General features: G+C 42.9%; 1 protein-coding gene across 1 annotated transcript in view; it reads right to left on the minus strand.

Annotated features, from left to right (window-relative positions):
* Positions 1-15,439: 15,439 nt before the first annotated feature.
* Positions 15,440-27,206, minus strand: part of dnajc10 (DnaJ (Hsp40) homolog, subfamily C, member 10) — a 30,990-nt gene continuing 19,223 nt past the window's right edge. The window contains exons 14-22 of the mRNA XM_039014718.1: positions 25,779-25,895; positions 24,385-24,486; positions 24,005-24,160; positions 23,461-23,594; positions 21,462-21,515; positions 21,195-21,342; positions 17,425-17,547; positions 16,890-17,006; positions 15,440-15,547 (exon numbers count right to left, since the gene is read on the minus strand). Coding sequence (XP_038870646.1) covers positions 15,536-15,547; positions 16,890-17,006; positions 17,425-17,547; positions 21,195-21,342; positions 21,462-21,515; positions 23,461-23,594; positions 24,005-24,160; positions 24,385-24,486; positions 25,779-25,895 — 963 coding nt within the window. The 3' untranslated portion in view covers positions 15,440-15,535. The remainder of the gene's footprint in view (positions 15,548-16,889; positions 17,007-17,424; positions 17,548-21,194; positions 21,343-21,461; positions 21,516-23,460; positions 23,595-24,004; positions 24,161-24,384; positions 24,487-25,778; positions 25,896-27,206) is intronic.

A 27,206-nucleotide genomic window follows, 5' to 3' on the forward strand; every position in this document is an offset into this window, starting at 1 on the left:
GAGGTAAGATAAGGGAGGGAAGGCAATAAATAGGCCATAGTGGCGAAATAATTACAATTTAGCATTTTTTTTTTATTTTTTATTTTTTTTAAATTTCACCTTTATTTAACCAGGTAGGCAAATTGAGAACACGTTCTCATTTACAATTGCGACCTGGCCAAGATAAAGCAAAGCAGTTCGACACATACAACAACACATGGTTACACATGGAGTAAAACAAACATACAGTCAATAATACAGTGAAAAATAAGTCCATATACAATGTGAGCAAGTGAGGTAAGGGAGGTGAAAGGCAAACAATATATATATATAAATAAATAAAAATATAAAAAGGCCATGGTGGCGAAGTAAATACAATATAGCAAGTTTAAAAAATAAATAAAAAAACACTGGAATGGTTGGTTTGCAGTGGAAGAAAGTGCAAAGTAGAGATAGAAATAATGGGGTGCAAAGGAGCAAAATAAATAAATGAATACAGTAGGTAAAGAGGTAGTTGTTTGGGCTAAATTATAGATGGGCTATGTACAGGTGCAGTAATCTATGAGCTGCTCTGACAGCTGGTGCTTAAAGCTAGTGAGGGAGATAAGTGTTTCCAGTTTCAGAGATTTTTGTAGTTCGTTCCAGTCATTGGCAGCAGAGAACTGGAAGGAGAGGCGGCCAAAGGAAGAATTGGTTTTGGGGGTGACCAGAGAGATATACCTGCTGGAGCGCGTGCTACAGGTAGGTGCTGCTATGGTGTCCAGCGAGCTGAGATAAGGGGGGACTTTACCTAGCAGGGTCTTGTAGATGACCTGGAGCCAGTGGGTTTGGCGACGAGTATGAAGCGAGGGCCAGCCAACGAGAGCGTACAGGTCGCAGTGGTGGGTAGTGTATGGGGCTTTGGTGACAAAACGGATGGCACTGTGATAGACTGCATCCAATTTATTGAGTAGGGTTTTGGAGGCTATTTTGTAAATGACATCACCGAAGTCGAGGATTGGTAGGATGGTCAGTTTTACAAGGGTATGTTTGGCAGCATGAGTGAAGGATGCTTTGTTGCGGAATAGGAAGCCAATTCTAGATTTAACTTTGGATTGGAGATGTTTGATGTGAGTCTGGAAGGAGAGTTTACAGTCTAACCAGACACCTAGGTATTTGTAGTTGTCCACATATTCTAAGTCAGAGCCGTCCAGAGTAGTGATGTTGGACAGGCGGGCAGGTGCAGGCAGCGATCGGTTGAAGAGCATGCATTTAGTTTTACTTGTATTTAAGAGCAATTGGAGGCCACGGAAGGAGAGTTGTATGGCATTGAAGCTCGCCTGGAGGGTTGTTAGCACAGTGTCAAAAGAAGGGCCAGAAGTATACAGAATAGTGTCATCTGCGTAGAGGTGGATCAGAGAATCACCAGCAGCAAGAGCGACATCATTGATGTATACAGAGAAGAGAGTCGGTCCAAGAATTGAACCCTATGGCACCCCCATAGAGACTGCCAGAGGCCCGGACAACAGACCCTCCGATTTGACACACTGAACTCGATCAGAGAAGTAGTTGGTGAACCAGGCGAGGCAATCATTAGAGAAACCAAGGCTGTCGAGTCTGCCGATGAGGATGTGGTGATTGACAGAGTCAAAAGCCTTGGCCAGGTCAATGAATACGGCTGCACAGTATTGTTTCCTATCGATGGCGGTTAAGATATCGTTTATGACCTTGAGCGTGGCTGAGGTGCACCCATGACCAGCTCTGAAACCAGATTGCATAGCGGAGAAGGTATGGTGGGATTCGAAATGGTCGGTAATCTGTTTGTTGACTTGGCTTTCGAAGACCTTAGAAAGGCAGGGTAGGATAGATATAGGTCTGTAGCTGTTTGGGTCAAGAGTGTCCCCCCCTTTGAAGAGGGGGATAACCGCAGCTGCTTTCCAATCTTTGGGAATCTCAGACGACACGAAAGAGAGGTTGAAAAGACTAGTAATAGGGGTGGCAACAATTTCAGCAGATAGTTTTAGAAAGAAAGGGTCCAGATTATCTAGCCCGGCTGATTTGTAAGGGTCCAGATTTTGCAGCTCTTTCAGAACATCAGCTGACTGTATTTGGGAGAAAGAGAAATGGGGAAGGCTTGGGCGAGTAGCAGAGGGGAGGGCAGTGCTGTTGACCGGGGTAGGGGTAGCCAGGTGGAAAGCATGGCCAGCCGTAGAAAAATGCTTATTGAAATTCTCAATTATAGTGGATTTGTCGGTGGTGACAGTGTTTCCTATCTTCAGTGCAGTTGGAAGCTGGGAGGAGGTGTTCTTATTCTCCATGGACTTTACAGTGTCCCAGAACTTTTTTGAATTTGTGTTGCAGGAAGCAAATTTCTGCTTGAAAAAGCTAGCCTTGGCTTTTCTAACTGCCTGTGTATATTGGTTTCTAGCTTCCCTGAAAAGTTGCATATCACGGGGGCTGTTCGATGCTAATGCAGAACGCCATAGGATGTTTTTCTGTTGGTTAAGGGCAGTCAGGTCAGGAGAGAACCAAGGGCTATATCTGTTCCTGGTTCTAAATTTCTTAAATGGGGCATGCTTATTCAAGATGGTGAGGAAGGCATTTTTTTTAAATATCCAGGCATCCTCTACTGACGGGATGAGATCAATATCCTTCCAGGATACCTCGGCCAGGTCGATTAGAAAGGCCTGCTCGCTGAAGTGTTTCAGGGAGCGTTTGACAGTGATGAGTGGAGGTCGTTTGACCGCTGACCCATTACGGATGCAGGCAATGAGGCAGTGATCGCTGAGATCTTGGTTGAAAACAGCAGAGGTGTATTTGGAGGGCAAGTTGGTTAGGATGATATCTATGAGGGTACCCGTGTTTACGGAATTGGGGTGGTACCTGGTAGGTTCATTGATAATTTGTGTGAGATTGAGGGCATCAAGCTTAGATTGTAGGATGGCTGGGGTGTTAAGCATGTTCCAATTTAGGTCGCCTAGCAGCACGAGCTCTGAAGATAGATGGGGGGCAATCAGTTCACATATGGTGTCCAGAGCACAGTTGGGGGCAGAGGGTGGTCTATAGCAAGCGGCAACGGTGAGAGACTTGTTTCTGGAAAGGTGGAGTTTTAAAAGTAGAAGCTCAAATTATTTGGGCACAGACCTGGATAGTAAGACAGAACTCTGCAGGCTATCTCTACAGTAGATTGCAACTCCACCCCCTTTGGCAGTTCTCTCTTGTCAGAAAATGTTATAGTTAGGGATGGAAATTTCTGGTTTTTGGTGGCCTTCCTAAGCCAGGATTCAGACACAGCTAGGACACCCGGGTTGGCAGAGTGTGCTAAAGCAGTGAATAAAACAAATTTAGGGAGGAGGTTTCTAATATTAACATGCATGAAACCAAGGCTTTTACAGTTACAGAAGTCAACAAATGAGAGCGCCTGGGGAATGGGAGTGGAGCTAGGCACTGCAGGGCCTGGATTAACCTCTACATCACCAGAGGAACAGAGGAGTAGGATAAGGGTACGGCTAAAGGCTATAAAACTGGTTGTCTAGTATGTTCAAAACAGAGCGTAAGAAGAGCAGGTTTCTGGGCGCAGTAGAATAGATTCAAGGCATAATGTACAGACAAAGGTATGGCAGGATGGGAATACAGTGGAGGTAAACCTAGGCATTGAGTGACGATGAGAGAGGTATTGTCTCTAGAGACACCATTTAAACCAGTTGAGGTCACCACATGTGTGGGAGGTGGAACAAAAGGGTTAGATAAGGCATATTGAGCAGGGCTGGAGGCTCTACAGTGAAATAAGACAATAATCACTAACCAAAACAGCAATGGACAAGGCATATTGACATTAGGGAGAGGCATGCGTAGCCGAGTGATCATAGGGTCCAGTGAGTAGCTAGGCGGACTGGAGACACGGTGATTCAGACAGCTAGCGGGCCGGGGCTAGCAGGCTAGCAGAAGGGCCTTAGAGGGACGTCGCGACGGAATAAGCCTGTTGTAGCCCCCTCATGCGGTTACATCGGCAGACCAGTCGTGATGGATCAGCAGGGGTCCGTGTAGTAAAAGGGTCCAGGCCAATTGGCAAAATAGATATAGTAGCCCAAGCAATTGGCTGATAGACCTCTTCAGCTAACAGTCTGATATGCTCTAGACAGCTAGCGGGCCGCGGCTAGCAGATGGGCATTCAGGGGACATTGCGACGGAGGAGCCTGTTGAAAACCCCCCTCGGCGGATTATGTCGGTAGTTCAGTCGTGATGAATCGGCGGGGCTCCGTGTCGGCAGTAAAAGGGGTCCAGGCCAATTGGCAAAATAGGTATTGTAGCCCAAGGAGTGGCTGATGGACCCCTTCAGCTAGCCAGGAGATGGGCCTAGCATAGGCTAGCTTCAAGCTAATTGGTGCTTGCTTCGGGGCAGAAACGTTAGCCAGGAGTAGCCACTTGGATAGCAGCTAGCTAGCTGCAATGATCCAGGTGAAAAGGTTCAGAGCTTGCGGTAGGAATCCAGAGATATGGAGAAGAAGAAGTCCGATATTCTCTGTGTTGAATCACGCTGTGCAGACTGGCAGGATTTGTCCGGGCTAAAGGTTAGCTGATGACCGCTAGCAGTGGCTAGCTGACTACTAGCTAATAGCTAGTTAGCTGGCTAGCCTCTGTTGGGGGTTCCGGTTCTAAAGTAAAGTAAATTGCAGATCCATTGGGTGAGAGGGGTTGAGTTTAAGAAAAATATTTTAAAAATGTATGCGAAGAAAATGGATATGAAAATATACAGGTGAAAGTACAGATGAAACCTAAGTGATGTAAAGTAATCCAGCTGTGAGGAGACCTTGTTGAGAGAGATACATGTCATTATTATCTATTAGCCTTTTCTCTAGCCCCCCAGGATACCACACACCACACCACCCCATACCACCCCACACCACACTACACACCACACCCCACACCACACACACACCGTGCCTGAGTCAGCCCTGTGTAAACAGCTGTGTTCCTGCTGTGTGCTAAAGGTCTAAGGGCCTGGGGCTGGGTTTCTACTAAGCTAACATAAATAATTGTTTTAAGATAGTCATACTAAGTATCATTTAGCTATTTGATTTTCAGTTTTAGGACTCCTATAAGTATAAAATGTTTAGAAGTGTCTGTCCTAAATCTGAGTAACCCATATTTAATCCCTTTTTTTGGCACTGAAGTACTTCCATATATACTTCGATAATTCTTTAAAACTGGTACCGGGCTACCTTCAGACTAGTCTTGTGAGGCTTGTGGACATGTACTTGTTCGTGAGAGTCTCACCTTTCGACAGTGGAGTCATGTCAGTGTGTAGCCCAAATTGTTCGGACGCTACAGTACCGCTGCAGATCGGCGGTACTGACTTCAGATGACTGCCGTGACGCTTGTGTTTCCGTAAGAAGATCGATTCAAACATCGCTTTAGCTCTGCCATGCAAAAAACCCTGGATATATCTAGCTTAAACAGGCAGATCTAATGTATTTCCGCCAGGGCGAGGATATTGACTCTAAGGAGTTAATTGGTGTTGTTGTTACTCGACTGTGTTGAGTTAATTTCCGTTAACTCTCTCAGGGCTCCATTTAATCCGCATTGCGGATATTCAGCTTTACATCGTGATTGAAATTTAAAGGCAATGTTCCCACTTTAGTTGAGCGGAAACTGTATTCACGGTAAATGTTGCTTATGTCGGCTCAGTTGGAAAGTACCTAAAAATGTATGTTGCGAAATCTGTAACGTTTCAGTTTTACAGATTGAATTGAGCCGTCAGAGTGAAAAATACGTTGGAGGAGCCTCATTATCATATTTCCCAGAATGCTTTGCAGCAGGTTGCTTTTTAGAATGCTTTAATATTTACAGAATGTTTTTGCATGCACATTGACTGATTCATTTAGCTTATAATACACAAAGATAAATAACATACATTCAATTACATTTTATTGTAATATTTTTATTGTACTTTTTTGTAGATTTTTTTTTTTTCAATAGTTGTTTCCAATAGTTTCTATTTTCTCTAATAAATTGTCAGTTGGATAGGCTCTCTGCAAACTTTTTTATATATTACCTATCACATCAATATCTTTTTTTGACAGATAGGATTCCCTCAACATTGCTCTGATGTCCAAAAGCATTCAGGTCGAAATTTCGTGATACAAAACTTTTAACCTGCATATATTTGAAAATGTCTACATTAATCAGTCCAAAATTGCATTTTAATTCTGTCATGGAAATAATTGTATTTCCTATTACCATGTAATTTATGGTTTCTATGCCTTTACTTTTCCATGTAGGCCAATTTATTGGGGAATTCTGAAAAGCAATCCAAGGATTGTTCCACATGGGTGTGTTTTTAGGGAGTGATATTGGTTCTTGTAGAATCCGTTTAATTTTCTTCCATATTGTTATAGTGTTCTTAACTATGAAGTGAAAAGATTCTGGGGATGAGCATGCACATCTTCAATTGTACCCATTGTTCCTCTTTAGTGCATTTAACAACATGACGCAAGTAAAAGCCTTGGGTGGTGAGTTGATACAATTCCAAGTCTGGAAGGTTAAAACCACCCTCTGATTACATTTTTCTAAACGAATCCAATCTGTAAATGTTTGGACTTATTTCACCCGTTATTGAGATGGTTGTTCCAGTTTAGATGGTTTAGGTATATATCATATATCAGTCTTCCCTACCTTGGCAGTCATTCTAACTGCAGATTACGGGTGATCAAAAGTTCCAATCATTAGATATCCTAATTCTGTCTGGATTCCAATAGGAATGATATAACGCTTTGCAAGCCAGCATAATATAACTGCAGATATGGGCTGCAAACCATGAGTTTCACAGTGGAAACCTAGTCAGTTGTCCAACTGAATGTATTCAACTGAAATGTGTCTTCCGCATTTACAGTTGAAGTCGGAAGTTTACATACACCTTAGCCAAATACATTTAAACTCAGTTTTTCACAATTCCTGACATTTAATCAGAGTAAAGATTCCCTGTCTTAGGTCAGTTAGGATCACCACTTTATTTTAAGAATGTGAAATGTCAGAATAATAGTAGAGATAATGATTTATTTCAGCTTTTATTTCTGTTATCACATTACCAGTGGGTCTGAAGTTTACATACACTCAATTAGTATTTGGTAACACTGCCTTCAAATTGTTTAACTTGGGTCAACATTTTCGGGTAGCCTTCCCCAAGCTTCCCACAATAAGTTGGGTGAATTTTGGCCCATTCCTCCTGACAGAGCTGGTGTAACTGAGTCAGGTTTGTAGGCCTCCTTGCTCGCACATGCTTTTTCAGTTCTGCCCACAAATTTTCTATGGGATTGAGGTCAGGGCTTTGTGATGGCCACTCCAATACCTTGACTTTGTTGTCCTTAAGCCATTTTGCCACAACTTTGGAAGTATGCTTGGGGTCATTGTCCATTTGACCCATTTGCGACCAAGCTTTAACTTCCTGACTGATGTCTTGAGATGTTGCTTCAATAAATTCCTGAATTTTCCTGCCTCATGATGCCATCTATTTTGTGAAGTGCACCAGTCCCTCCTGCAGCAAAGCACCCCCACAACATGATGCTGCCACCCCCGTGCTTCACGGTTGGGATGGTGTTCTTCGGCTTGCAAGCCTCCCGCTTTTTCCTCCAAACATAACGATGGTCATTATGGCCAAACAGTTCTATTTTTGTTTCATCAGACCAGAGGACATTTCTCCAAAAAGTATGATCTTTGTCCCCATGTGCAGTTGCAAACCGTAGTCTGGCTTTTTTATGGCGGTTTTGGAGCAGTGGCTTCTTCCTTGCTGAGCGGCATTTCAGGTTATGTCGATATAGGACTCGTTTTACTGTGGATATAGATACTTTTGTACCTGTTTCCTCCAGCATCTTCACAAGGTCCTTTGCTGTTGTTCTGGGATTGGTTTGCACTTTTCGCACCAAAGTACGTTCATCTCTAGGAGACAGAACGCGTCTCCTTCCTGAGCGGTATGAAGGCTGCGTTGTCCCATGGTGTTTATACTTGCGTATTATTGTTTGTACAGATGAACGTGGTACCTTCAGGCGTTTGGAAATTGCTCCCAAGGATGAACCAGACTTTTTTTAGCTTTCTTAATAATCAACATCCACATCTTCAGCACCTGGGAGAACAGTGGGTTAACTGCCTTGCTCAGGGGCAGAATGACAGATTTTTAACTTGTCAGCTCAGGGAGTCGATCCAGCAACCTTCCGGTTACTGGCCCAACGCTCTATCCACTAGGCTACCTCAGACCACTGTGTCAGGTGAAAACTAGGCTGTCGAAGTATAGTATTGTCCAAAAAAGTAATGCATTGTATAAGCTAGAGCCTACAAGTTAGGGTTATGGCTGGCCGAAAAGACACTTGGACGGGAGGTGGCCTGAATGGTAGCCTTGTCCAGCCAAGTTGTTCAAGGTCCACTGCGAAATTTGACATCCGTCCTGGTAAGCAGGACATCGGGATATGACTTCAAAACTGGCCACTAGGGGCAATGGTGAGCGCTATTACCATTAAATAGGCTTGGGGTTTGCAAGGACATTGTGGACGGGGATGGTGAATGGGCATAAGCTGTGAGCTCTGGCTCTGAGTGCCACGTGTTCAATTTGTTTTAACCCTATCCCAAACCTTAATCCTTACGTCAACCATTCAGAATGAATGTTTAAACTTAACCTTCGAAATTTGACATTTATGGACAAAAGTCGATTCTGCAGTGAGACTGAGAGCTTGTTGGCCTAGTCTCCCATGACTCTCCTAAGTCTTCAATCAATCATACTTCCTCAGCTCTTGAACATGACACATTACAGAGGTACTGACATGTAGCTACACCACCTGACACCTGACAGACCACAGCAACCACTCCACCCAACCCCACCATACTAATGTCCAAGACATCTAGTCAGGGCATACGTGCTCCAGCCTCCCTTAGTGCAATTATGGACATGAATGCCCTTACACATAGTAGGGTAGGCTACTCAGGAAAAGTCCACTTGGTTTTCACCTCATTAAAAGGGTATGTTGTTATTCTGTGGCAGACTGGGGGACTGGGCCATTACAGCAGGTACAGCTGTTTTAACACTCTGGCCTGGCAGCCTGTCAGCGTGAATACAGTACACATCTGTGAGATATTTCAGGTGGATTTGTAGCTCAACACACACACACACACACACACACACACACACACACACACACACACACACACACACACACACACACACACACACACACACACACACACACACACACACACACACACACACACACACACCCAAAGCAATCCCCCTTCGATCTGATCTAGAGAGCCACAGCTCATGTGGGTGATGTGGGAGGGTTTGATTTAAAGTACCATACACCTTCACTCCACCATGCCACAGCAGATAGCTAATTGTAAGCACTTTCACGTGCCCAGAGCTGTGGTAGCTGTATGACGTAATGCATGTCCTGTCCCTGGGCATGCATTACGCCTACATGCACGCCTACAGTACCAGTGGGCTGGACAGGAGGATTATCCCTGGTCACAATGGACATATTGTGAGAGTTTGAACTAAACATCAAGGGCTTGTAGTATGACATCAACAAGAACAAAAGGAAAATGCAGACTAGGCAAACCCTGAGACTCAAAAGAAACCAAGCATCAAAATAAATCCCTTTGAACGTAGTGTACAAATCATCTCCACACACTTTTGAAAATACATATACATGTAACTGACAAAATAAAGGAAACACTTGAGTAAATGAAGGATACACATTATGTTGGTGTTTTCTATATTTTTGCAGTTACCTGTAGGCTGTAGAGAAAAAATGTGTTTGAGTCAACCAGGGTTTCTGTTAATTCCATTTCAATCCTGATGAGCCCATTGCAGTCGTGATCTGGGTTCTGGGAGAGAAGAACTAATGTCTGCCTCCTTGTCTGGCCCTGCAGGTGCACTCTCCGGAGAAGAGGAGGTGTGTGTGTGTGTGTGTGTGTGTGTGTGTGTGTGTGTGTGTGTGTGTGTGTGTGTGTGTGTGTGTGTGTGTGTGTGTGTGTGTGTATATATGCATGTGGAACATTACTTTAGCATTACATTAGTCTCACAGAGGAAAAAGCCTTAACAAAATGGAGGAGAGGGGCCTGGATCTGGCTCGGCAGTAGACCTAAAGCACTGAAAACATTTCACTCGTGGCAGTGAACAATCAGCACCTGAAAAAACATTCACATGAAATTGTAGGAGAAATTATCAAGCAAAATTGTCTGCTGCTGGAATCACACACAAACGAAGGCCAGCCGTGGACTGAAAGCCAGATTAAATAGCTACTGTAGCCAGGGATGAAAAATGGGTGGAGGAGTGATCTGAAGTTTTAAAAACTAGATTGTGTTTAACAAAGACATTTCCTTATCGTGCAAATAATAGAGCTGAACAGTAATGATGTTTATGCTAACTCCTGTGTAACAGTTGCCATGTTGGAAACAGGGAGAGTTTTAACTCGCTGCAGCAAAAGGTTACTCTGCTTACTCATATGGGACTCTTGGCTTTACTTTGACTTTAAATAGCCTTTTGCGTGCTAACTTTAATTAACGTTTCTTGGAATATGTATACAACGATTAAGACAAGTTGAGAAACAGATTACCCATGTATCAAGGACAAAAACGTATGTGTGTCTGCCAGAAAAGTTAAAATAATGACTTTATGAAATTAGAACTGTGTTGAGTAAAGAGTTACAGGGAAATTCAAATTGACATCCTAAATTTACAAACAACAGCCTTATAACAATTAGGGCTGGATTCAATCTATATCTGTGAAGTATTGCGGAAGATCCGCATTAAAATGTAAAGGTAATTTCCGATTGAGCCGACCTATGCAGCGTTTAGTGTTAATGCAGTGTCCGCAACCACGGAAACATAGCTTTTAATTGTCAATCACACTATAAAGCGGATCTTCAGATCTATAGATTGAATAGTGCCCTTAGAGGGGATTTCCACATAACACAATAATTTGGATAGCCATGATAGCTTCGCCCTCATGTGGGTGCTAGCAAGCAAGGTAGGTAGTGCTAGGTATCAGTAGGGGCTGGAAGCTGTAGTGAGCTTCAATTGGTCAAAAGCATCGCAATATCGCAGAGTATTTGCATAAGGTTCAGCTTTCCCCAACTTTGGTCATGCTCACATCGCCCAACGATCCCGCCCACTTCACTCCATTGAAAATGAATGGGACTCCGTTGTTTCGTCGCCCGGATGGTGTTATGTGGAAATGCACTGTTAGGCCTAGATTCAATCAGATCAAGCGACAGCAGATGTTTTGGGGTGATGCATTGGAGCCCTCAAATCGGTCAGCAGTTGTTCTTGCGATCATTGTCGGACAGCCACACTCGCCCCACTTGCATTAAATGTTCAGAAGGAGAAAGTATAGGCTGTATAGAAATAATTACATAATAGAAAATCATTAAAGGAAATAATGAGGGTCTCTATCATCCTAACGGAGGTGTAGATTACATCTCATGTTCCAGTGTTCCAACATGTAAATAAGGCTGCATGGGATTTCTGTTACACTGATTAGTGTTAACTTTTGGGTGATTTTGCTTAATGTATTGTGTACTAACAAAGGCACACCTGAAACAATACCACCATGTACATTAGCCATTGATTTGTGCATCCCCCTACAGTAAAACCACAATTTCAATCATATTATATTTGAGTGTTGAAGGTTTTTGGACATATGTTTCTGATAAGGGCCCATGATGTTCATGAAAGCCTACCCTACGGTGTCACAGGAAATGAAGAAGGGAAAGGAGACCCAGGAGGACAGTTTTTCTTGTCAGCAATTCGTTAGCGTGTGAAATACTGAGGTCAGTTATTCTTTCAGGCACTTTCTCACCACTGTCTGGGCAGAGAGAGGACTGTAGATGGAGCACAGACAGTCAGAGTAAGGGTTCTGGGAGCAGGCAACCTTTTGTTAGCAGATATTTGATAACACTGCACAGATGACAGGTCATCTTCATTTGTCATCCAAGAGCAATAGAGAGAAGGATAGAGAGGGCGGGAGAAGAAGATCTCCTGGAAGCAACAGGACCATGGAGTGTGTAACACTAGCGTGAATGGACATGACATGACACTGGTAACATTGTACTGTAATTCTAGCTTCTCTTCTATCAAAAGTGATACAATAACAGTCTATAATTTAAGCACAAAGTAATCTGCCCTGGAAGGGAAACTGGGTGTATTTAGATTTAAAAAATATTATCTCCACAGCAGATCATTTTCAGAGCTGATCTGATTGGTCAAAAGACCAATTAGTGAAAAAAGATCATAATTGGGCTGCCTGTCTAAACTCAGCCCATGTGCCCTCTGAACCTGGAAATACCAACTTCTTGTTCAAAAATCAACTCAGTCAAAAGATGGCTATAAACTGTTCAAAGACATAATGGATGAATTCCACATTTTGTAGCTAGTACTTTGACTTACACAGAAGTACAGTCAGCTTAACATAGTTGGGATCCTATTTTTGAAATAGTTCAAATAGACAACATACAGAACATGTGTATCCCAAAGTACAAATGTATTCTCAAACTTTGTACCAACCATGGCTTGCAGAATCCTCTTACAATAAGCAAAAGATTGCTGGCATAAATAAGAACATATTCATAATTATCCCAGTAATTGCATTGAAAGGGGATACCTAGTCAGTTGTACAACAATGCATTCAACTGAAATGTGGCTACGCATTTAACCCAACCCCTCTGAATCAGAGATGAATTAGCAAAAGACAGTCGGCAACTGTAGAAACATTTTATTATTTTTCTTACATTTTAACTCTGCATTGTTTGGAAAGGGCTCATAAGTAAGCATTTCATGGTAAAGTCTACACCGGTTGTATTCGGTTCAAGTGACAAATAAAATAAAATTTAATCTGAGCTAAGCATGAGAAGACCAATACATTGTTCTGTTGCCATCTAGTGGATACTTTTGGAACTGATCAAGTTAAATGCCATTTAAATATGCAGTGCATTTGGAAAAGTATTCAGACCCCTTCCCTTTTTCAATTTTTTTTAACGTTACAGCCTTATTCTAAAAACGGATTACATTTTTTTAAATCCTCAAATCTACACACAACACCCCATAATGACAAATCAAAAACAGGTTGACATTTTTACAAATGTATTAAAAATTAAAAACAGAAATACCTTGTAAATAATGTAAATAAGTATTCAGACCATTTGTTATGAGACTCGAAATTGAGCTCAGGTGCATCCTGTTTAAAATTGATCACTCTTGAGATGTTTCTACAACTTGACTGGAGTCCACCTGTGGTAAATTCAATTGATTGGACATGATTTGGAAAGGCACACACCTGTCTATATAAAAGGTCCCACAGTTGACAGCGCATGTCAGAGCAAAAACCAAGACATGAGGTCGAAGGAATTGTTCGTAGAGCTCCGAGACAAGCTTGTGCCGAGGCACAGATCTGGGGAAGGGTACCAAAACATTTCTGCAGCATTGAAGGTCCCCAAGAACACTGTGGCCTCCATCATTCTTAAAATGGAAGAAGTTTGGAACCACCAAGACTCTTCCTAGAGCTGGCAGCCCGGCCAAACTAAGCAATCGGAGGGGAAGGGCCTTGGTCAGGGAGGTGACCAAGAACCTGATGGTCACTCTGACAGAGCTCCAGAGTCCCTCTGTGAAGATGGGAGAACTTTCCAGAAGGACAATCCTCTCTGCAGCATTCCACCAATCAGTTATTTATGGTAGAGTGGCCAGACACAAGCCACTCCTCAGTAATAGGCATGACAGCCCACTTGGAGTTTGCCAAAAGGCACCTAAAAGACTCTCAGATCACGAGAAACAAGATTCTCTGGTCTGCTGAAACCAAGATCGATCTCTTTGGCCTGAATGCCAAGCGTCTGGAGGAAACTTGGCACCATCCCTACAGTGAAGCATGGTGGTGGCAGAATCATGCTGTGGAGATGTTTTTAGCGGCAGGGACTGGGAGACTAGTCAGGACCGAGGGAAAGATGAATGAAGCAAAGTACAGAGAGCTCCTTGATGAAAACCTGCTTCAGAGCGCTCAGGAGCTCACACTGGGGCGAAGGTTCACCTTCCAACAGGACAACAACCCTAAGCACATGGCCAAGGCAACACAGGAGTGGCTTAGGGACAAGTCTCTGAATGTCCTTGAGTGGTCCAGCCAGAGCCCAGCCAGAGCCCAGACTTTAACCCGATCGAACATCTCTGGAGACCTGAAAATAGCTGTGCAGCGATGCTCCCCATCCAACCTGACAGAGCTTGAGAGGATCTGCAGAGAAGAATGGAAGAAACTCGCCAAATACAGGTGTGCCAAGCTTGTAGCGTCATACCCAAGAAGACAAGGTTGTAAACGCTGCCAAAGTTGCTTCAAAGTACTGAGCAAAGTACTGAATACTTATGTAAATGTGACATTTCTAAAAACCTGTTTTTGCTGTCATTATGTGGTATTTTGTGTAGATTGATGAGGGGGAAAAAAACTATTTAATCCATTTTAGAATAAGGCTGTAACACAACAACATTTGGAAAAAGGGGTCTGAATACTTCCCGAATGCACTGTATATATTTTTTTTAAACATGATATTTACTATACAAGAGTCCGTGCAAAACAACTTGAAAGGAAAAGAAGGATACCACTTTGGAGTCTTAAAAAGGGACACTATTCAGCATTGTAGTTTTTTAATTTAAGACGACAAGTTCCCACATAAGTTACTATCAAACATCATCCAATGATAGTATTGTATTTTGAGTTGAAAATACCAGATTACAAAGACATTATATAAAACCGTGCTAGCTTTCCCACATTTCTGGTATGACAGAAAACTTTTGCAAGACTGCATCATCCCACAACTAGTCAAACAATTTCCATTCACATTTCAGTGATGGCAGACAGTAACATATTAATGAATGATGTGGAGTGAATTGGTAACATATGTCCTGTTAATTGTTTTCAGTGTACAGGATGTCTTTTCTAAACTGTGCTTGTTTGTGTTTGTGTGTTTTACTGTATACAGGAGGTTGCATACTGAACCCGTAGGCTACTATCAGCAGACAAACAAATAGATTGGTATCATCACAATAATACAACCAACACAGCCAGTACAGTGTAGTCACTTCACGGAATGAATAAAACACTGTTCGCTACACTCAAATGGTTCAAGTTGAATCAACACGAAGAATTGACATTGGCAGGCCCATTATAAACTGATAAACTGCCATTTTGTATCATAAATATAGGCATAAAATATCTTGTCCCCAACCTACATCAGACAGTACATTCAGATATCAGGCAGGTCGACACCTACCATATGGACACACTCCACCTATAGAACTAGTAAAACCTAAGACAGCGAGTCAGAGTCTTTCCTTATCGTTGAAACAGTTGAGAAACAGGTTTGTTTTGACAGTACGACAATACTGAGGTAACCTTTCAATAGCGTCTTCTTTCCTTGGCAGTAATCCTCCTTGCAGAAACAAATCTCTTCTCGGAGTTTTTGTTTGTTAAGTGTGTGTGTGTGTGTGTGTGTGTTTGACCATCCTTTATGTTTCCATAAGGAAAACCATCTCAGTGGAATCGACCCCCTTGAACTCACAATTCATCCTGCAGAAAGAGAGAGAAAACCCAAAAGAGAGAGAGAGAATGTGATTGTGGTATGATACACTGAGCCAACACAATCCAAAGTCACTTCAACAAACTATTAGCAGTTGAAAAATATATGGCACATGGAAATCATAATAGAGCTGTTTACGGAGACAGGTGGGATGGACAGAGTAGCTGAGGGGTGGGTTTAAAAGTTCATGTTCTATAATTGTTGTGAGTGAAAACATGATGTATAAGTACTATCTATCTCGATGTAACGTATATCAAAATACTTTATTCTTGCTATGTAACTACTGTAAAAAAGAAATAAAAGCCACGTATGTAAAATGTGTGTAGAATGTACAGTGCATTCGGAAAGTATTTAGACCCCTTCACTTTTTCCAAATTTTGTTACGTTACAGCCTTATTCTAAAAATGAATGAAATATTTTTTTCCCCCTCATCAATCTACACACAATGACCCATAATGACAAAGGGAAAACAGGTTTTTAGAAGTACCTTATTTACATAAGTATTCAGACCCTTTGCTATGAGACTCGAAATTGAGCTCAGGTGCATCCTGTTTCCATTGATCATCCTTGAGATGTTTCTACAACTGGATTGGAGTCCACTTGTGATAAATTCAATTGATTGGACATGATTTGGAAAGGCACACACCTATCTAGATAAGGTTCCACAGTTGACAGTGCATGTCAGAGCAAGAGCTCCGAAACAGGTTTGTGTCAAGGAACAGATCTGGGGAAGGGTACCAAAAATGTTTTGCAGCATTGAACGTCCCCAAGAACAGTGGTCTCCATCATTCTTAAATGGAAGAAGTTTGTAACCACCAAGACTCTTCCTAGAGCTGGCCGCCCGGCCAAGCTGAGCAATAGTGGGTAAAGGGTCTGAATACTTATTTAAATCTGATATTTCAATTTTTATTTTGGTAAAAACCTGTTTTCGCTTTGTCATTATGGGGTATTGTGTGTAAATTGACGAGGGGGGAAAAACGATTTAATACATTTTACAATAAGGCCGTAACATAACAAAATGTGGAAAAAGTCAAGGGCTCTGAATACGTAACAAAATTAAAATAAGAAAAAACGTTTATTTTTGTCCTCCGAAGAGGGGCGTGGAGGTGGTGGATGGGCCTAAAAAAATAAATAATAATAATAAATTGAAATAAAAACTGCAGTCATCTTGCCTGAATTAGCTAAGCCAAAGCCCAAAACCCAAACTCTCACCTAAAAGTCTGTGCCAGAGAATAATATATTTCCGCTTGACTGCAAAAGGTAAGAGATAGCTACTAAGATTAAAACGCAAAATGGTGATTGCAGAGTTGCTGATTTGCTTAAGAAGCTTACCTTGAAGTTGTCCGCCTTGCCCTGTAACCATGGAGATAACTGCTGGAGCCTCTGGCGGAGGACGTCTGCGATGTTATTAGCATCCCGGCTGTTGACGTGCTCCCCCCCCTGGTCGCGCTGGGGACAGAGGGATGAAAGGAGGAAGGGGTGGAAGGATGGATGGAGGGACTAGTTAGGGCACAGTGCTCTGGGGGACTGACTCAGCCTCTCTAATAGTAAACAAGTGTAGGCAAGAGGTCCTCAAAGAAAAATACTAAATCAAATATACAGTTAAACAAGTTTCAATAAGAATATCTAACTACTGGAACTTCTGATACATAGTAATCAAATGTATTTAACTTACAACTTGTAGCTTGTCCTCTAACAAGGACAGGAATAAGTAAGATAACAATAAGCTGCTATGATGAAAACAAACTATCATTGCCTCCTCTTTGTCAGGTCGTTAATATGAAACATAATGTGTTGTCTTCTAAATAACTTACCTGGATAAATAGCTAACCCATTCAAAAAAAGTTACCAATCAGGAGTCTATTACCTTCTTGGTACCCAGGTGTGGGTAGAATCGGACGCTGGGATAGGCTGTGATTCCAGCTGACTGACAGGTCTGGTAGTGGGCCTGACAGTCTACTTTCCCTGCCCTCACACTCCCTTTCACCATCTAGACAAAGAAAGATTATGTCAGAAAAAGCACCCTTTTCCCTACATAGTGCACTACTTTTGACCAGGGCCCATAGGGAGACCCATAACACTCTGGTCAAAAGCAGTGCACTACATAGTGAATAGGGTGCCATTTGGGAAGCAACCCAAGACATGGCCGCCCATTGAATCAACACTTTAGAACCACTACATTATCCATAGGGCTCTGGTCAAAAGTAATACACTACTGAATAGCACACAACTAAGGGCTGTTCTTAGCTGCGAAGCGGAGTGTTATTCATGATAAAATCACTGGATCCAGTGCCTTATTTATTTTATGAAACGGTTCCCAACATATTACACAAAGATGAACGACATGTTTTCAGTAAAAAGTTATTTTAAAAAGTAAATTTTATTTTATTTAATCCTTTCACGAGAGGTTATAGTCTGGACAAAAGCCAGTCGTGAGTTCCATTTCTGAGGTTGCTATAGGGCTGGGCGGTATACCAAATTTGATGATATACCGGTATTGATGCACGGACCAGTTTGGGTTTTTACTTTACCTTCTATAAATGGTATTTGAATGTTTGGTTTGTTAAATGGAATACGCCGTGTTTAAAGTCCATTTTTATAGTTTACTTCGCTACTTGAGTCATTTCTCTCTCACCATGCACTTTCCACACAGACCTAGCCCCAACCCGTGACTCAAGGAGCACCTTTGTTGTTCTTCGACCACCACGAGAAACTGGCGTTCAGTTTGCACGGTCAACGTAGGACATGTTCACATCAAATTTTATTGGTCACATACACGTGTTTAGCAGATGTTATTGCAGGTGTAGCGAAGTGCTTGTGTTTCTAGCTCCAACAGTGCAGTAATATCTAACAATTTCACAACAATACACACAAATCTAAATAAAGGAATGGAATTAAGAATATATAAATACTTGGACGAGCAATGTCACAGCGGCATAGACTAAGATACAGTCGAATAGAATATATACATATGAGATGAGTGGCGCAAAATATGTAAACATTATTCAAGTGACTAGTGTTCCATTATTAAAGTGGCCGGTGATTTCAAGTCTATGTATTTAGGGTAGCAGCCTCTAATGTGCTAGTGATGCTATTTAACAGTCTGATGGCCTTGAGATAGAAGTTGTTTTTCAGTCTCTTGTGGCCAGCTTTGATGCACCTTTATTGACCTCGCCTTCTGGATGATAGCGGGGTGAACAGGCAGTGGCTCTGGTGGTTGTTGTCCTTGATCTTTTTGGCCTTCCTGTGATATCGGGTGCTGCAGGTGTCCTGGAGGGCAGGTAGTTTGCCCCCAGTGGCGCATTGTGCAGACAGCACCAGCCTCTGGAGAGCCTTGCGGTTGTGGGCGGTGCAGTTGCCGTACCAGGCGGTGATACAGCCTGACAGAACGCTCTCAAGTTTGTGAGGGTTTTAGGTGCCAAGACAAATTTCTACAGCCTCCTGAGGTTGAAGAGGCACTGTTAGGAAGCCAATTCTAGATTTAACTTAGGATTGGAGATGTTTGATGTGAGTCTGGAAGGAGAGTTTACAGTCTAACCAGACACCTAGGTATTTGTAGTTGTCCACATATTCTAAGTCAGAACCGTCCAGAGTAGTGATGCTGGGCGGGCGGGCAGGTGCAGGCAGCGATCGGTTGAAGAGCATGCATTTAGTTTTACTTGTATTTAAGAGGTTGGAGGCTACGGAAGGAGAGTTGTATGGCATTGAAGCTCGTCTGGAGGGTAGTTAACACAGTGTCCAAAGAAGGGCCAGAAGTATACAGAATGGTGTCGTCTGCGTAGAGGTGGATCAGAGACTCACCAGCAGCAAGAGCGACATCATTGGTGTACACAGAGAAAAGAGTTGGCCCAAGAATTGAACCCTGTGGCACCCCCAAAGACTGCCAGAGGCCCGGACAACAGGCCCTCCGATTTGACACACTGAACTCTATTGGAAAAGTAGTTGGTGAACCAGGCGAGGCAATCATTTGAGAAACCGAGGCTGTTGAGTCTGCTGATGAGGATGTGGTGATTGACAGAGTCGAAAGCCTTGGCCAGACGACACGAAAGAGAGGTTGAACAGGCTAGTAATAGGGGTTGCAACAATTTCGGCAGATAATTTTAGAGAGAAAGGGTCCAGATTGTCTAGCCCGGCTGATTTGTAGGGGTCCAGATTTTGCAGCTCTTTCAGAACATCAGCTGACTGGATTTGGGAGAAGGAGAAATGGGTAAAGCTTGGACGAGTTGCTGTTGGGGGTGCAGTGCTGTTGACCGGGGTAGGGGTAGCCAGGTGGAAAGCATGGCCAGCCGTAGAAAAATGCTTATTGAAATTCTCAATTATAGTGGATTTATCGGTGGTGACAGAGTTTTCTATCCTCAGTGCAGTGGGCAGCTGGGAGGAGGTGCTCTTATTCTCCATGGACTTTACAGTGTCCCAGAACTTTTTTGAGTTTATATAGTTTTTATACAACGGGTTATCAACATATTGAAATAACGATTTAACGTAACATATTTTCATAAATGTATTCATACTATTACCACAAGATATATCCCGACACAAATCTAGGTTTGCTACCGAATGCAGCTGGTCCTTCGTTCTATCGGTTCGGTTGCCAGAGACGCAACCCAGTTGTTCGGTCTTTTTGATATGTATCTATGGACGTTTGTTCTAAATGTTCCATTGCCATACTGGCTGGCAAATTTCTTATCCCTTGCTTGCCAACTACGGTTAACTTAGTCACTTCAAACAGTGCAGCCCGAATAACAACAGTAGCAGCATTTGCATTTGTTTTGACATCCATAACAATGAGTTGATGAGGCGCGATTTTGCCTGGCATAGAAAATATGCTCTCTCGTCAGGACACTGTTGTTCAGAGGAGCTAGCCAACACGGCTAACAATCACTTCAAACTGAAGCTGGAAAGACTGTAAACTAGCTGCGCTTCTTATGGTTTTACCTGTTTTTAATTGACATTTATTTGTATATATCCATAACAATGATGCCAGCTGATTCATGATTTCGACTGGCTGAGAAACGCTGCCTGCTTGTATCTCTCATCCCGACTCCCAACACGTTCATTATTATGGGACAGCTGGAGATCCAATTTGAATATTGAAACAATGTTGCAAATGTCGGAGAGACAGACAGCAAGTTTTATACAAATCTCCGCTGTTGAAAACGAAATGTTAGTCTAAAAGAAATGTGAGATCATGTCTAGATGCTTTTTATAGTGGAGATCAAGTTTATAAATTGCCTGGATGGGTTGATGAGACTGTGGATTGCGCAGTCAGATGGAACAGGGTAAATAGGCATTTTAACTTCATAGATTCAGCCAGTGGTAATTTGTGGAATAGACAGAGGCTGGAATGCGGTTTTAACCAATCAGCATTCAGGATTAGACCCACCCGTTGTATAAAGTACAATAACTTCGCTCTAGCATGAAAATAACAATGTATTCATATTATAACCATAAATAGGGGCCATATTCATGAAGTGTCTCAGAGTAGATCAGTTGAGCCATTTATATCATAATAAATAAGATTAGCCTACATGGACAGGGGGTGCATGATCCTAGATCAGCGCCCCTACTCTGATGCTTTATGAAAACGGGCCAAGAAACATGCGTTTGAGAGATGGAGGAGTGGAGAAGATATCTTACCCGAGCGAGGACCTCGAACTCTGGGGCAAAGTGCTGGCATGGTCCACACCACGGAGCATAGAAGTCCACCACCCAGTGATCCTTCCCTCCTATTACCTTGTTCCTGAAGTCATCTGGAGTCAGATCCACTGATGCTCTTGGGAGAGTACTAAGACACAGACGGACACTGTATGAATTCCTTTCTGTTGACTACAAATCAGATACAAATGTTCCAATAATGGTGACTGTTAAAAGGCTAGGACAGAAACACAGGAGGAGAGAACTTACCCCACAGCCCAGACTTTGAGAGAGTGAGCATCTCTGTGCCAGCCGTTGTAACTCCTGGTGAGAGAAATAAAAACAGCACTCTTATTTACAGACTTTACAACATAACTTAATGTAAACGTTACAATATAATTTAGTGTACATTTTACAAATTAACTTACTGTAAACTTTACAACATGTAAGCCATATGTACACTTTAAAACATGTAAACTTAGTGTAACCTGTAGAACACGTAAACAGTAACTATAGTAAGACTGAAAGAACAGTAAGGTACATACTAGAGGTCGACCGATTATGATTTTTCAACGCCGATACCGATACCGATTATTGGAGGACAAAAAAAGCCGATACCGATTAATCGGCCGATTTATAAAAAATAAAAAAATGTTTTATATATATATATATATATCATACACACACATTTTTGTAATAATGACAATTGCAACAATACTGAATGAACAATGAACACTTTTATTTTAACTTAATATAATACATAAATACACACACACACAGCTCTGAAGTGACAATGATACTGAAGAGTCTCCTTAGGAGACAAATACTCTCAACTGTTTGAATAAAAATTGAGTTTAAGTTACCTGTGATGAATGTTGAAAACAAAAACTGTAATTTCTATATGCAGGAAATCCTATTTTAATAATGGGCATGGTAAGAATTGACGACCAAAGTGCGAGTCATAATTCCCATGACACCTTTTAGCAAAATCTGAAAAGCGGTTCCTTCATTTATTCCATAGGATATTTTTAGATTCACTTAAAATAAGGTCTGTGTTTCATGTAGGCTTACACCACCGTGCCAATTTTATAACTGTGTAGATATCCATAGGACAAGGTAACTCTGATCAATATTGGCTAAATATAAGCGAAGATCATTTTTTTTGTAGAGTGGATTTATGAAAATATGTTGACAAACGTTACCTTATCCTAGTGAGATTTACACGGGTATCAAAACGTCGAGGCGGTTTAAGCCTGCACGAAACACAAACCTTATTTGAAGTAGATCAAGACATTCTCCATGGAAGACATGAACGGTAAAATAACGACTGAACCCCTTTCAAGTTCAGCCGCAAGCTATTACAGGAATTATAACGCGTCGACTATTTCTCTCTAAACCATATACCTTTGACTAATCCGGAAACTATCACCTCGAAAACAAAACGTTTATTCCGTTCCGTATTTTATCTAACGGGTGGCATCCGTGCTTCTACACCTGCATTGCTTGCTGTTTGGGGTTTTAGGCTGGGTTTCTGTACAGCACTTCGAGATATTAGCTGATGTACGAAGGGCTATATAAAATAAACTTGATTGATTGATTGATCCATGAGTCTAAATATTCCTGTTACATTGCACAACCTTCAATGTTATGTCATAATTACGTAAAATTCTGGCAAATTAGTTCGCAAAGAGCCAGGCGGCCCAAACTGTTGCATATACACTGACTCTGCGTGCAATGAACGCAAGAGAAATGACACAATTTCACCTGGTTAATATTGCCTGCTAACCTGGATTTCTTTTAGCTAAATATGCAGGTTTAAAAATATATACTTGTGTATTGATTTAAAAAAGGGCATTGATGTTTATGGTTAAGTACACATTGGAGCAATGACAGTCATTGATTGTTTGTTTTTTATAAGAGAAGTTTAATGCTAGCTAGCAATTTACCTTAGCTTACTGCATTCGCGGCACAGGCAGGCTCCTCGTGGAGTGCAATGTAATCAGTGTTAGAGCATTGGACTAGTTAACTGTAAGGTTGCAAGATTGGATCCCCCGAGCTGACAAGGTTAAAAATCTGTCGTTCTGCCTCGTTCAGGCAGGGGTTCCTAGGCCGTCATTGAAAATAAGAATGTGTTCTTAACTGACTTGCCTAGTTAAATAAAGATTAAATAAAGGTGTAAAAAAATACCGATTTCCGATTGTTAGGAAAACTTGAAATCGGCCCTGATTAATCGGCCATTCCGATTAATCGGTCGACCTCTAGTACATACTGGTATACGTCTCGTCGGTTGGCGTTCTGAGGGTAGAGGCGTATCTCAGGGTAGGCTCTGACACTCTCTCCTTGGCAGAAGGAGTGGTGTTTCTGACAGTCTACCGTCCCCACCTTTATCATACCATTCACCGCCTGAGAAGAGACATCAACAGACAGAAAACCAGGGAGAAAACAAATTATTCGCTAGAGTGAATTAACATTTAGAAAATCTTCTTGACAAATGCATTAAGTTGGATTTGTTGATTACATCCACCTACCCTAGAATAAAATGAGATAATGCTAATATTTTATCTTGATAGATATCATGTATCCCTCCATCTATGCTAGATTCAAGCCCTCAATATCCAGAGAACACGTCAGTGGAAGCTCTGTTGCTGTACCTACTGCCCTTCTGAACTTACCTGTGCCATTCTCCTCCACTCTGGCAGCAGAGCCGGGCAGGGCCCACACCAGGGGGCAAAGAAGTCCACCAACCTACTGCATATTACCTAGTAGGTATTCTATACAGCCTATAGCCTACCACCCTACAATCCACTACCTACCCGTGCCATCCTCCTCCACTCGGGCAGCAGGGCCTGACAGGGCCCACACCACGGGGCATAGAAGTCCACCATCCAGGTCTCGCTGTGTTTTCTCCTCTTCACCAGCTCTGCAAAGCTGTCTGGGTCCATGGTCACCACAGTGGGGTCGACCAAGTCCTGGAAGAGTGGGAAGAAAGAGGAGTCACTACAGTAGGGATGTACTGTATAACAGTAACAGACTATTCAGACTATTGGCAATGGGAGAGTGCTACATTTGCTCCACAAGGTACAGGAAGTAACTATGTGGAGTCTCTTAGTTTTAAACCTCTGTGGCACTATAAGCACTGGCTTGAAAGGAGATGGCCTGATACTGTGAACTAGGCTAATGGTAAGCTTCTCACCTGTATGAACTCCAGGATTCCGTCAGCAGAGTGATGTCCCTCGTACTCATGGATGGAGGACTTGTTAAAGATTACCGTGGTCGGGTAGGCATGGATATTATACTGAAAACAAACAACATTACTGGTAGCTAGTACTACTTTCGATTAAATATCACGGTGGTTGCGTAGGCATGGACCGAAAACAGGCACATAGGACATACAGATCGTTACATAACTGTGGTAGCCACTGCCGCTTTCAGTTATCCATCAAAACAACAAACACATTTAATTGGGTTCATACTCAGAGATGTGCTCAGGATATAAATTAGAACATCTTTATTTTGGCCAGGAAAAGTGGATACTGAGCTCACCACACAATCACAGGTGACAGGGCTGGAATGATGGCTCTAGTATGGCTCTACGCCACAGCCAGAGGAATGATAGCCCTACGCCTAGCCTTGCTACAACACAGCCAGAGGAATGATAGCCCTACGCCTAGCCTTGCTACAACACAGCCAGAGGAATGATAGCCCTACACCTAGCCTTGCTACAACACAGCCAGAGGAATGATAGCCCTACACCTAGCCTTGCTACAACACAGCCAGAGGAATGATAGCCCTACACCTAGCCTTGCTACAACACAGCCAGAGGAATGATAGCCCTACACCTAGCCTTGCTACAACACAGCCAGAGGAATGATAGCCCTACACCTAGCCTTGCTACAACACAGCCAGAGGAATGATAGCCCTACACCTAGCCTTGCTACAACACAGCCAGAGGAATGATAGCCCTACACCTAGCCTTGCTACAACACAGCCAGAGGAATGATAGCCCTACACCTAGCCTTGCTACAACACAGCCAGAGGAATGATAGCCCTACACCTAGCCTTGCTATAACACAGCCAGAGGAATGATAGCCCTACACCTAGCCTTGCTACAACACAGCCAGAGGAATGACAGCTCTACTATGCCTGTATGCCATACAGCCCAGAGGAAAGCAGTAAAAATGCTACCGGAATAAATAAAAACAGCTTTGTTGATATGTGTGAGTCATACTAAGTCCATTGAATGAAACGTGTATTATTTACTTCAATCATCAATACCTTCATTATAGTAAGAAATTATGTCATACAGTAGGGGCCATGATTTGGGGACATAGTTAAACTCTGGGAGCGACAGTCTTGCATGGCTGGCTCCTCAATACTAGCCTAGTTGGCAGTCTTCTTAGCTAGCATTCCACTCATTTTACACCGCATGATATGCACACGACATGGAGTACAAGAAGTGGAATGCTAGCTAAACAGACTGGCAACCAGGATCCCTCAATACATCTAGGCAGATATTGTGGAATACATAGAAGAATAGCACATCTAGGGGGTTTGGGTTTACGTTTGGTATGTTCTCCCGCCACTCACCATGCTGCAGAGTCTCTCATGCACGGTGCAGTCCAGCGTTCCAAACTTCATCTGACCAAACAGCTGGATCGAGGCTTTCCTCAGCTCAGGGAGGAGAGCACGACAGGGCGGACACCACTACAAGGAAACAGTATATTAGTATTTGTTCATGGACCTCACCCAATGTCTCAGCCAACTCAATGGGATGTAGTCCACTTTACACAACAATAAAGTCTGTTTACTTTCAGGGATTAATGTTAGTCACCAACAGATTATTATTTTAATAGCCACACCTAGTTTATGACTACCAACCCGTAGCACTCACATCTGTAGCCATGAAGTGCTTTGAAAGGCTGGTCATGGATCACATCAACACCATTATCCCAGACACCCTAGACCCACTCCAATTTGCATATCGCCCCAACAGATCCACAGATGATGCAATCTCTATTGCACTCAACAATGCCCTTTCCCACCAGGACAAAAGGAACACATATGTGAGAATGCTATTCATTGACTACAGCTCAGCGTTCAACACCATAGTGCCCTCAAAGCTAATCAGTAAGCTAAGGACCCTGGGACTAAACACTTCCCTCTGCAACTGGATCCTGGACTTCCTGACGGGCCGCCCACAGGTGGTAAGGAACAACACATCCGTCACGCTGATCCTCAACACGGGGGCCACTCAGGGGTGCGTGCTCCAGTAGTCCCCTCCTGTACTCCCTGTTCACTCATGACTGCATGGCCAGGCACGACTCCAACACCATCATCAAGTTTGCAGATGACACAACAGTGGTAGGCCTGATCACCGACAACGATGAGACAGCCTATAGGGAGGTCAGAGACCTGGTCGTGTGGTGCCAGGACAACAACCTCTCCGTCAACGTGATCAAGACAAAGGAGATGACTGTGGACTACAGGAAAAGGAGGACCGAGCACGCCCCAATTCTCATCGACGGGGCTGTAGTGGAGGAGGTTGAGAGCTTCAAGTTCCTTGGTGTCCACATCACCAACCAGCTAAAATGGTCTAAACACACTAAGACAGTCGTGAAGAGGGCACGACAAAATCTATTCCCCTCAGGAGACTGAAAAGATTTGGCATGGGTCCTCAGATCCTCAAAAGGTTCTACAGCTGCACCATCGAGAGCATCCTGACTGGTTACATCCCTGCCTGGTATGGCAACTGCTCGGCCTTCGACCGCAAGCCACTACAGAGGGTAGTGCGTACGGCCCAGTACACCACTGGGGCCAAGCTTCCTGCCATCCAGGACTCTATACCAGGTGGTATCAGAGAAAGGGCAAAACAATTGTGAAAGACTCCAGCCACCCTAGTCATAGATTGTTCTCTCTGCTACCGCACGGAAAGCGGTACCGGAGCGCCAAGTCAAGGTCAAAAAGGCTTCTTAACAGCTTCTACCCCCAAGCCATAAGACTCCTGAACAGCTAATC

Source organism: Salvelinus namaycush, chromosome 19, assembly GCF_016432855.1.
Source record: "Salvelinus namaycush isolate Seneca chromosome 19, SaNama_1.0, whole genome shotgun sequence".
Taxonomy (NCBI): domain Eukaryota; kingdom Metazoa; phylum Chordata; class Actinopteri; order Salmoniformes; family Salmonidae; genus Salvelinus; species Salvelinus namaycush.